This window comes from Lutra lutra, chromosome 11 (assembly GCF_902655055.1).
Source record: "Lutra lutra chromosome 11, mLutLut1.2, whole genome shotgun sequence".
In the NCBI taxonomy this organism is placed as follows: Eukaryota; Metazoa; Chordata; class Mammalia; order Carnivora; family Mustelidae; genus Lutra; species Lutra lutra.
Window position 1 is genome coordinate 44,705,216 of NC_062288.1, and position 13,159 is coordinate 44,718,374.

General features: G+C 31.1%; 1 protein-coding gene across 6 annotated transcripts in view; it reads left to right on the plus strand.

Annotated features, from left to right (window-relative positions):
• PHF14 (PHD finger protein 14) overlaps window positions 1-13,159 on the plus strand; it is a 236,083-nt gene that overhangs the window by 131,199 nt on the left and 91,725 nt on the right. For 4 of the 6 annotated variants that reach the window (XM_047694282.1, XM_047694283.1, XM_047694284.1 and 1 more), the window contains exons 17-18: window positions 8,291-8,320; window positions 9,056-9,173. In XM_047694282.1, coding sequence (XP_047550238.1) covers window positions 8,291-8,320; window positions 9,056-9,173 — 148 coding nt within the window. Of the gene's footprint in view, window positions 1-230; window positions 8,265-8,290; window positions 8,321-9,055; window positions 9,174-13,159 lie in introns of those variants that run through there. The other 2 variants (XM_047694285.1, XM_047694289.1) reach the window with 2 other exon arrangements.

Consider the following 13,159-nt stretch of genomic DNA (forward strand, 5'->3'; position numbering starts at 1 on the left):
AATAATACAAGAGGAGGCAACTCAGTGTTTCAAAGGATAATATGATTCCATTTTAAACAGTAAGAACCTATACAAGATCATGGCATTTAGGTTTAGGGTATCTATCTCTTTGGACCAAATTATGTTATTTGAATCTACTGTGGTATTGTTAGTATGTTTCATAAGACATAGTACAGAGCTGCTATGATCTTTAAATGTTAATGTTCTTTTCTTATCACTTTACTGTGTAGATACCCTTCATGAGACCCAACTCTGCCACAGCTCATCCTCGGAGGCAATCCTGGAAACCTCTTTTATAAGTGTGATTTTAAAAATGTGGATAACACTCTCAATAGAGTACATAAAGTAAAGGAGAACAGCTATCTTGTCCTTCCCATAAGCTTATCACTGCAAAAAGTTGCCTTTGCTTGTCAGGTTTGGATAGAATGTAATTGATTGGTTTGTTGCTTGGACTGACAAGGCAGTTAATTTGCCTGTGTGGATTTTTTTCTATATTTTTCTTCTTCTTTTTTTTTTTCCTTGCACTAATCAGAAACATTTGATATGTGCATTGTTGAATAATAGTAGATAATGTCTTGTCAGAATTGTCCTATTAAGTAATGTCTTTCCCTCTTGCTTCTTTGGCAAATGATGATATGCAGTGTTTGGACTTACTGAAGAGTTTTGGAAGCCTGTGGGACTTAAGTGCAATGTGCTACTCATTGTTGTTGAACAATACCAGTAACAAACAAGAAAGACAATGCATTCCACTAGTCTGCTATTCTGTTTCATCCAATTTAAAACATATATTCATATGTGAAATATTACATTGGGAAACAACTATAGACTCTTATTTAATGGTTATTCCTATTTATAATATTCAGCAAAAGTAAAAAACTTGTGAAGCATATGCCATTCTAGTTTTGGCTCATTAGTCCTAGTGTGAAAGCACTAATATTATTAGCATGAAACTTTTACAACTTCAAATTTTAAGCTCATTAGTAAAATATATCTGTGTTGATCTCTAGATATTTTTTAGTAATACCCAATTTTATTCAGTCTTCATTGATTTAATACGAACTTTCTGTGTTCGATATAATTTTATTTTTCGTGACCTTAAATTTGAGGTTATGAAATAAGGAGGGAGATTCAAAGCTTAATGACTATACAACCTTCCAACTGAAAGATCTTCATCAACATCTATATTTTTCCAGAGGTTTACAGAATTAAAATTTGATCTTCAAGTTTTAATGATCCAGTTTTAAATCAACGACAGAAATATGTTGAATATTCCATCACTCCATCTTGAACTGATTTAGAAGAGACTCTTGGCTGAAATTGAAATGTACATATACATGTAATTGTTAACTTGTTTCTTGGAATTTCCTGATTTATAAATGTGGTTTGGACATCTTTTCAGGTATAGTGGCAATTGAAAATAGTTTAAACTGTAGGAATAGAATAGGCGATGTTTAGATAAGCAAAAGCAAGTGTAAGTATGAAATTGCTGTATGCTAGTAATCTATAGTTACAGTAAGGAACCTTATTATTGGATAAGATGTTTAATAAAAGTAATATGTATATACAATATGTATAAACTGAGATTATTAACTTATCAAAAGATCTTTTAACATTGGAGGAAAATTATTAATACCCTGTAGCAAAACCAGTAGGCATTTTTTTTTCTGGAATAAGGACTCATTATCTCTACGTAAGCTGAAGAGAAAGTTGATAATTATTACTATTGCTTAATTGTAATAGATAATAAGTAAAATGACAGATTGCCATTTCCTTAAAAGAATATGCTAATGTTCCTCACCCTCCTTTGATATATAGTAAAAATTACTAGTGGGTCATTTTATTTTAGATTTTTTGAGAAACCATTAAGCCTTGTGGTTTTGGTGTCACTATTCAAAATCCTTTCCACCGGGTTTTAATTAGAATACTACATTATCATCATTCTCTATCTTAAAATCTTCAGTGGTAGATATGCTATTCCATATTTGTTGCTAACCCTAAAATCTTTGTTGCACATCACAAAGACAAATCTCATAATTCATAAGATCATTGGTACTGCAAACATGTAAGAGAAATTTTAAAGGGAGTAGAATTAAACATTTTCTCCTCATAATCTCCCGAGTGCTCTCATATTTCCACAGTATATAATTAACTCTTTTCCATGATTGGTCCAATTCCTATTCAAAGGAGATATTAATGAGCCCTTAAAAAATAGGAGCAAAATGATACATATTTCACAGGTGTGTGAAATCGGTAGGTTAGGTAAATGATGGCTATTTCTCACAAAGTAGAGAGAGGAAAAATACACTAATTCTATCAGGAAGGAAATTAAATGATTCAGAAGTACAAGAAGAATGACATAGTAGTATATAGTGGTGATTCTCAAACTTTACAGTGCATCAGAGTCACAGGAAGGATTTGTTAAAACACAGATTGCTGTCCATTCCATCTTCTTATTATCCTCTTCCCTACCTTACTCCTCCTGTCTCCCTCCAGTTTCTGATTCAGTAGGTGTGGGATGAGGCTTGAAAATTTGCATTTTTAACAAGTTCCTGAGTGATACTGATGGCCAGGGACCACCACTTTGAGAACCATTTGTATATAATAGGTTTTAAAAGAATCATTGTGTTGTGGTTACATTGATTGAAGATGGCATTAATGTCTTGAAAAGAGCCCTTAAGTTTTCCAAAAATATTTGTTTCTAGATAAGTTTATAGGAGTTGTATCTATAACATACACTGTCTTTCTTTTTATAAATTCATTTAAGCAATTTTTTTTACTTTTTAAGTTTTAATTTTAATTATTATGGGGACAGCACTATTTTATGTAACTAATTTATGAAATTGGTCAAAGAACATAGCCTTTGTACATAATTCACTACTTTGCTTATTTAAAAAAAGGTTGGAAATTAGGGTTATGTTTGAATATGCAAGGGTTAGCCTTAACCTTTATCCATCTTTAGTTTAGAAAGGATATTTATGTATCACTTACATACCATCATTATTCATGTATTGCTTGATGTTTATCTGATTTTACACTGATGACATTAAAAATAGATTACTGACCAATAAATAATAATTTATTATCATTATCCTATTTCCTTGTTTATACATCCTATCACTTAATGAGACCACTCTTTTTTAAACAGTGTTCCTTATTTTACATAACTTACCACTCTTTTACTTGATTCACAATATGGAAATATTTTATGAGTATTTCAGCAAAATCTATTCAAGGAGTTGTAGAAGGACTTTCTACAGCAGAGTGGAATGTAATGTTTAAATTTTTTTTTTTATCTTCTGAAACTATTTTTGACAATTGAAACTTGTTTGAGATACTCAGCTTTAGGGTGCATGTATATGAAGATAGATTTTTTTCCTACCTGTCCGAGTCAGCACTTTGTAAAATTACATACTATTAAGGATTGTGATTAAAAGTATTTCTGAGATGGACATGGTTTGCAAATACTTTCTCTGTAAGAACATAGGCCTCTTTCTCCCAGTGCTCACTCTTTAGACTTTCTGCAGGCCTGCTGATAAGATTCACTGCTGTTCAGGTACATAAGATAAAATGAAATTGGATGTTCATGCTGGGTTTTCTAAATAAAATGAGATTGACCCCCAGCTATCATCTCATTTATCTGATTTACATTGTAAAATCAGGATCTACACTATTGATTAGAGCATAATTAGTTAATTATGAGCAGGGAAATACAAAGTTATGTGGGGCTTGAGCACAGCAGGTTGTACTGCTGAAAAATTTCCAAGGGCATGAGCAGATGGAGATCAGTTTATTAAAAAACAAAGCAGACGTGTTTCAGGTATGGAAATGTCTCATCATTCTCTCATGCTGTGAGGCGGTACTTGACCTTAATTATGTATTTTTATATGAATTCTTTTGGTTTCATGTTTTATTTTTTTGTTTCCCTTTGGATCTTGTAACCTAGCTGTTACAGATGTAGCTAACTGAATTGATGTTATTATTTAAGTTATCATTAAATATGAATTTGGATTTCAGTAATTATCCAGATACTTTTTTCAGTTAATATACTTTCATGGGTAAAGATTATTTTTGTCTTTCTTACCACTCATTCATTCATTATTGCCTGTAATAAAAATAGAGGTCTATAGTGGCACTAATGAAAAATGTTGAAGATCTCCACATTAGTCTTTTATTTGTGACATATGATCTAAAGTACATTTTCTAATTATTTCATTTAGAAAATGGTTGTATAGATGGTTTGCACTAAAATTGTAAAATACAAGGAGTAAAATGTCTTTACTGATATGAAATGTTATTATGATTGGTAGAATACAAAATTTTGTTTAAGCTTGTATTATTTTAAAAGTTATTTAACTCATGGGCCACAATCCAGCATTTTCTCCATCCGTTAATATGAGTAATTAAAATAATTGGCTACTATTCAATGAAAGAATCCATCACTACCATTAATAGATTTGTGTGGGTGTTTTAATTTGCTAGTGAATTTTATTTAAGTAATGTTAATATTAATTCTTTTGATCTTTCTTATATAGAACTTTTACACAGAGATCATGAAAAAGTAAGGAAACCCAACCCATCAGTTCTCTCAATATTTAGTCTGTTTCCTTTTGAGTGAAGAGATGTAATAGTATATATTTTCAATCAGTATTTTACCGTATATAGACATGGACCTAAATAAAATGTTCCTTGACATAAAAAATAGTTGTGATTATGAATCAACTTGATCACAAAAAAATGTACATCCCTTTTCAAGTCCCATGTATGGATTTTTCTTCTTCTGAAATTTAGCTTATAAGTTGGCTATAAGTTACATGCATAGGAGGTGCACTTAATTGTTTCAGTTAGTTTAAAAATAGTTATTTAGTGTATTCTAATGAAATTATCAATTGGAAATTAAGAGGGTTAAAGAAATCCTTTGGAATATTGGTTTTTAGCCTTTTTCTTGGTACAGGCAGAAATAAATCAGTTGTTTCTTTTTACATGTATTCATGTCCTCAGTAATCAGGTAAACCAAGGACTGCTTGTTGTATGGATCTTAGACATGAACATAAGTCATTTTCTTCCTCTTCTTTGTCTAGGGTGCTAGACTTAACCATATGCTAAGTAAGTATTTTAAATACATATAGAATTGTGTTTATATCTGCTTTATTATTTACATTGTATCCTTTATGAATCTGATACCTAGGAAGTAATATTTAGTAATAATCTAATTTAAAAATCAGGTTTCCTTTCATCTTAATAAGTGGGATTCATTTTATCTTATTAAAACTGTAATTTTAGAATGCTCTATAGTGTTAATGTGTACAATATTTATTAGGTGTTTAAAAGATACTTCTTTAAGTATCCTTTTAATCCAATTTGTATTTTATTTAAAAAATCCATAGTATTTCTTTATAGGTTAATTTAATATTCTCTTTTAAATATTTTAAGATACTGCCTTTCTACTTAGTATATGTGCTATTGGTATTATAATCTGTTTTTTTTTTTTTTTTACATAGACATTTGTGTTCTTTAATAAAGTATATTGTGTTATATCATTTGTGGGTCAATGACTGCTCTTGGAAAAGATTTTAAAACATTGTATTCACTATTTTTGATTAATTAGATATATATATATTATGTGCTGTAGTTATGTGTTTCCAGGTATATGTGAGAAATAGTAGAGACCATAAATAATAATTTGATCAATAACTACTTCAACTTTGTTTCACCTTTTAGGTAGCAGAATGATTGCAGACCCTTAGGAGTTTCTGCTTTTCAATTTTTAAAAAAGATCTAAATTTGTAACATGGCCAGAATTTATTGGCTGACAGAAGTTCCTTAAGTTTTCAAAGTGGAGTGTGTGTGAATGAAATAAGTAATCCGATTTTTAACATCTACGGTTTCTTAAGTTCTTAATGGTATCTCTTGCATTTGTCTATGATGTATTCTTACAAATTCTGTTGGAGTTTACTTTGTATCATCGAGGATATTTTTGTTATCAGCACGTAAAGCTCTGGATGTCCTCAGTATTCTAATGTAGAAACAACAGTACTTTTTCCACATGGAAATAATTTTAGCCATTTATAGAAAGAGCTTTAATTTGCATATTTATTAACAGAACTGTTGATTTCAAGATTGATTTATTTCTCTTTGTGTTTTTCTTTCCTGGATTTTGACAGTTCCTAAGTATATTAACTACTCTTTTTTTGTTATTTAGTCTTGCAATTGCAGTTTTTATTTACTGGTGAGTGAGCTATAACTTTAGAGAACTCTTATAATATCCCCTTAATTCTGACAAGCAAATTTTGCCTTTCCTCTGAGACCCATTACAAATACATTAGAGTTCCATATGGAGATTAAGTCATTCTAAAAGGTATTACTAATGAAGTACCCAGTAAGGATTATGTTATTTCCAAATGGCATATACTTCAACATTATCATGTAACAAATCTAGCATATAAAACCTTTCTTTTCTCTGTGCATTTATTCTTGAGCTGGTAACTTGATTTTACAATAAATTGAAATCTGGTACAAACTGGAACTCTATCAGTGTAGCAAACTTGTTTTTAAGTTTATTAGCTGGAAATACATAGATATAACAAGAAGAATCACCTGCACCGATGAATGTGAAAAATAAATTAAAATTTACCTTTATATTGATTATGGTGTTTGATGTGAGTTATACACTATAAATCGTAATTTCAAGTTAGCTCAACACAGTTTTAAGGTAAATATGCAATAATTGGGTTGTAATTTGATATGAACTAGGAAAACATTAATGCCATAACTCTTCACCTATCAAGAGCCTAGATTGGCAATCTGAACTCTAAGGAACATTGTGCAAAAACCTGAAGTGAAGCAAAAAGGATTATATTACCCAAAATTGAGTCGATATACTTAACTCAGTAGAAGTTCTCATTTTCATGTCTTTTAATTGTCTGTTTGCATAGTTTTACTGAGGTTTAAGATTTGTTTTCTAAATCCACAACAAATTATTGTTAGGGAAATGCTTAGACAAATAGGGTCACAATATCAGAAAGCAGTAGCCCATACTTTTTAAGCAAGTGAGGACCCTGAAAACCTATAAAAAGTCGAATATGAGAATTCAAACAGAACAGCAGATGGATAGTACTCCAAACATAAAAGGCTGGCATGCTGCTACACATAGCAGCATGTGTTACTTGTATTCATGACCCTGAGATGACAAAGTAAATTATATTTAATGTATTTTCTTGATGAAGCAAAGAATGTGATTCTTTTTAAATTTCCCATCAAAGATGATTGAAATACTAGTTTTATGCTTGAAGGAATATGCACTCAGCTGTCTAGAAGTCTCAACCTCCTCATAAATTCAGAAGTACTCATATTCTGAAGGTTCCTGTAACTATATGTCAAGTAATTGAAGTTCTAACTATTGAAAGGTAAATAAGTTGAATTGACAAGAAAGAACATAAAATTGTGTGGGCTTGCTATTTAGTCTCTTTATGTTACATTTGATGTTAGCTATATGTTATCTGTAATTTTTCTTAATGCTAGAACAACAGGTATTTGAATAATTTGACTTTTAAATATCCTTTGGTTTATTTATAATGGCATAGTAAATAAAATGCTGTTATTCCTGTTTGATTTTATTTTTCATGTAGCTAGAATTATGGTAGACAATTTTTTTCAAGGCTGTGTCCTGAGTCTAAAAAAAGGTTTTTGGAAAAGTGCATAAGTTTATTTCATTCATAAAGAGAAAGTTCTAGAGGAAGAAATGCATAAACTTGTGACATATTGTGTTTTAAATTTCTTTATAACTGAATAACTTGGCTAATTGGCTAACTTTCTGAAACTCTTGATTTCTAAAATGGGTCTTTGGACAATTGGATTTGGTAGCATGATTTGAAATTTTTACATAAATGTAGGTTTATAGTCCCCTTTATTGTGAAAAACAATTGTTTTTCTTTATGTGTGGTTTATAGCACTAATTCCTTCCCCCTTTTTGCTAATAAAGGTTACTAAATAGTAATTTTATATCTTATTCAAGTAATAACATGTATTATAAAATTTTTCTCTTGGTTTTGTAGTTGTGGATTTCTCAATGTTTAAATCAGTAAGAGAAACCATATACAAAGAGAATCTGATAGATTGAAGAAAAGTATCTTAAGTTAAAAGAGCACAAAGAAAATGAGGATATAATCCTTTCTATAACATGTATACATATTTGTTATTTGCTGTCAAATTTTGGTCTTGTTTTTCCAACTGATGCAATTTTTTTTTTTTTTTACAAAACAATGAAATAATGCAGATCTTTCTTCATTGTCAGCAGGATGAGATTGTCTGAAACGAAGAATAGGTATGATAGTTTATTCTTAGATTTTGTACATCATAGGTGGCAAAGACACTATCAAAATATTTGTTCATAAGCTTTAAGGTGTACTAGGAAGTACTTTGAAAACCCAAATGCATTGAGAGAAAGTGACAGGTAAATTTTGAGAATATTTATATTTGAGAAAAATGATACCACATTCTTAGGATGGTTTTTATTTGCTAGGTTGTGTTAGCATGCTGTAAATATTAGACCGTACATTTACAATCTACCTTAACTTGGAGGAAGAGTGATAAGGTATAATAAGGTATAAATTGTATAGGATTGATTACACCTTAAATTTTTTTTAAGTAATTACAATGTATTAGATTGAATTCATAATCTAGAATTATATGTATCTTATATTAAATGTTTTTAAGCTAATGGGTAAATGATTAATTCTTGAATTTCAAAGTGAAATTATGTTAGTTTTGAACACATTTGGCTATACATGTACATTCATTCACATGTTCTTAACATTTCTACTATCAAAGTGTTCTAAATGATATTTACTTTGTTAAGTTTATTCCTGTATTTTGCTTTTTCCTAAAACATTTATTTCAGGTTTAGATTGTCTTTGTCATAGACATTAATTTAATAATTATGTGAACTAAGCATAGAATTAACCATGTTGAAATGTATAGTAGTTTGCCATTTGTCTTTGAAAAAGATAGTTTTTTTTTAATACTATTTAGATATACCATAAATGTGTTTACCCTGCAGGTGTGATGAATGCAGACTGTGCTACCATTTTGGCTGTTTGGATCCCCCTTTGAAAAAGTCTCCTAAACAAACAGGCTATGGATGGATATGTCAGGAGTGTGATTCTTCATCTTCTAAGGTAAGGAGAAAAAAAGTCCATAAGAAGAAGTGTTTTACTTCATTTTGATAGCCATATCATACCATCAGCTTCCTTACTTTAAAGAGAATTATAATTGTGAATGACCAACATTTTAATCTACTGCACTTCACTAATATTTTCTGATGGTGATTTTATAGTGCTTAAAATAAGGAATAAACAGCTTTACTAAATTATAGTAGTTTCTTCTGAAATATTTTAGCTGTTTTGTATACTTTCCAGTTAATGTAACATACTAAGTAGTGTTCTAGTCACCAAAGAAAGTCACCCTGTGCTAATTTACCACACCTAGGGAATGGCCGGGAAATTCTGCCTTGGGTAATAAGAAATTTGTTTTGACAAATATATATTAATATATATAAATGTGAGTCAACAGAATAACCAATAAAATCCAATTTTATTTTGTAGATGACTCATTAAGTATATTGTAAATGTTTTATAAAATCTGTTATTTGAGATTGATACGAAATAAGTCAGAGAAAGACAAATACTATATGATTTCACTTATAGGGAATTAAAAAAGCAAGACATGAATATGGGGGGAATAAAAGAGAAGTCTATTTTTGAGAAAACTAGTTTTTATAACCTAAAACTTGTTTTTTATATTTATTTAGCTAAGTAAAAAGAATACAGTTGTTTAATATTTTATTTCCAAAAATTACTGAAGTTATATTTTTTGAATGTCAATACTATAATCTTAAATTGTAGTAATATACAATTTAAGATTATTATTTCTTTAAAGTCTGTGAATAGTTAGACTCCTGATACTTTAACTCATTTGACAAAAATATTGAATGTATTTGAACTAAGACATTCTGGTCAGCTATAGGTTCATCACATTGTTCTTCCTTAAGTAGACAATGGAAATCAGCTGTCTCTCCAGGGACATGAAAACGTCTTTCTCAAATGCCATTTAAATACATTTGTCAGTCCTAGAGTTAGTTAAAATTGATATTGAATTCCTTTCTGATGCTGGAATCAAATGTGTATATATGCATATGTATGTTTGTTTTTTTGGCCAAATTGTTGCCTTTAGATTCTAAGTCTAATTTTGAATATTCAAGATCCTTGATAATGGCCAAGGAGAATGGTTTGTGGATTAAGTCTAGTAATTCATTAATGAATGATCCATTTTTAATTTGAGATCCTCCAAAGGATAGAAATTCACTTTTCAGTGAATTTTAGAACATACTGAATCATGAGTAACCCCAAAGGCATAATGGGTGTCTGTATAAATGTTTGCAGTTTTACCTTTTAATAAAGTATAAGCTCTTGCAAGAAAAACAAAAAACTCCAAATACATATTTTTTAAGTTAAAATGATTACGTAGGTTACCACAGAGGCCATCTGTAAAAATTTACTTATGAAAAACTGCAGAAAAACATTTGGTTATAGAAAAAAAACCATTTAAAGCATTCTTTAATCAACTTTATTAAAAAAATTTTACAGACTTGTGTAATGATTATTAAAATAGAAAATAATGTGCATTTTATTTACTAACCAAAGATTTTTGCCCAAGATTTTAAATATACAATATCAATAATTATTTTCCAGGCATTTTACTAAGACCCAGATTTTAATAACAAAAGCTATTGCATGATTTTAAAAATGCTTTACATAAATTGTATTTAAAAATTTAAAAAAATAGTGGCTGTACTATAGATCTTAGAGAGTTGTCTTATTGGACTCCTTGTGGTATAATACAATTTTTCTAACACATTTCTTGTGTGGAATTTCTTCCTACCCTCAACAGGCAAATTAGGAAAGCATCTTTTAAAGGATTTATTGCCCTTTATGAATATACTTTTTTGCATACATTCTTATGAAAAGGTTCTGTACTACTATAAACGTGTACCATTTATTCAATTTTTCTTTTTTTTAATTAATTATTTTTATTAACATATAATGTATTATTTGCCCCTAGGGTACAGTTCTGTCAATTGTCAGGCTTACACACTTCACAGCACTCACCATATCACATACCCTCCCCAATGTCCATAACCAACCACCCTCTCCATATCCCCCTCCCCACAGCAACCCTCAGTTTGTTTTGTGAGATTAAGAGTCTCTTATGGTTAGTCTCCCTCCCAATCCCAACGTGTTTCATTTTGTCCTTCCCTACCCCTCAAGCCCCTCACTTTGCCTCTTAAATTCCTCATATCAGGGAGATCATATGATAAATGTCTTTCTCTGATTGACTTATTTTGCTTAGCATAATACCCTCTAGTTCCATCCACATTGTTGCAACTGGCAAGATTTCATTTCTTTTGATGGCTGCATAGTATTCCATTGTATATATATGCCACATCTTCTTTATCCATTTATCTGTTGATGGACATCTAGGTTCTTTCCATAGTTTGGCTATTGTGGACATTGCTGCTATAAAACATTCAGGTGCATGTGCCCCTTTGGATCATGATTGATTTGTGGTTGTGGAACCAACCTTACAGCCCAGGAATAAATCCCACTTGGTCGTGGTGAATAATCCTTTTAATATACTGTTCGATCCTATTGGCTAGTATTTTAGTGAGAATTTTCGCATCTGTGTGCATCAAAGATATTGGTCTGTAATTCTCTTTTTTGATGGGGTCTTTGGTTTTGGGGTCAAGGTAATGCTGGCCTCATAAAATGAGTTTGGCAGTTTTCCTTACATTTCTATTTTTTGGAACAGTTTCAGGAGAACAGGTGTTAGTTCTTCTTTACATGTTTGGCAGAATTACCTGGGAAACGATCTTGCCCTGGGCTCTTGTTTGTTGGGAGATGTTTGATGACTGCTTTAATCTCCTTACTGGTTATGGGTTTGTTCAGGTTTTCTGTTTCTTCGTGGTTCAGTTTTGTTTTGGTAGTTTATATATCTCTAGGAATGCATTCATTTCTTCCAGATTGTCAAATTTGCTGGAGTAGAGTTGCTCAACATATGTTCAATATATGTTATAATTGTTTGTATTTCTATGGTGTTCGTTCTGATCTCTCTTCTGTCGTTCATGATTTTATTTATTTGGGTCCTTTCTCTTTTCTTTTTGATTAAGTCTGGCCAGGGGTCTATAAGTCATTAATTCTTTCAAAGAACCAGCTCCCAGTTTCGTTGATTTGTTCTACTGTTCTTTTGGTGTCTATTTCATTGATTTCCGCTCTGATCTTTATGATTTCTCTTCTCCTGCTGGGTTTAGGCTTTCTTTGCTGTTCTTTCTCAAGCTCCTTTAGGTGTAGGGTTAGGTTGTGTGCTTAAAACCTTTCTTATTTCTTGAGAAAGGCTTGTATGGCTATATACTTTCTTCTCAGGACTGCCTTTGCTGTGTCCCACAGATTTTGAACAGTTGTGTTTTCATTATCATTTGTTTCCATGATTTTTTTCAATTTTTCTTTAATATCCTGGTTGACCCCTTCAATTTTTTCGTAGGATGCTGGTTAGTCTCCATGTATTTGGGTTCTTTCCAAATTTCCTCTTGTGATTGAGTTCTAGCTTCAGAGCGTTGTGGCCTGAAAATATTCAGGGAATGATCCCAGTCTTTTGGTACCGGTTGAGACCTGATTTGTGATGCAGGAAGTGATCTATTCTGGAGAACGTTCCATGTGCACTAGAAAAGAATGTGTATTCTGTTGCTTTGGGATGGAGTGTTCGGAATATATCTGTGATGTCCATCTGGTCCACTGTGTCATTTAAATTCTTTATTTCCTTGTTGATCTTTCCCCTACTATTATTGTATTATTGTCGATATGTTTCTTTGATTTTATCAATTGGATCAAGTAGTTACCTGCTCCCATGTGAGGGGCATAGATATTTAAAATTGTTAGATCTTCTTTTTTTTTTTTTTAAGATTTTATTTATTTATTTATTTGACAGACAGAGATCACTAGTAGGCAGAGAGGCAGGCAGAGAGAGGAAGGGAAGCAGGCTCAGCAGAGAGCCCAACGCAGGGCTTGATCCCAGGACCCTGGGATCATGACCTGAACTGAAGGCAGAGGCT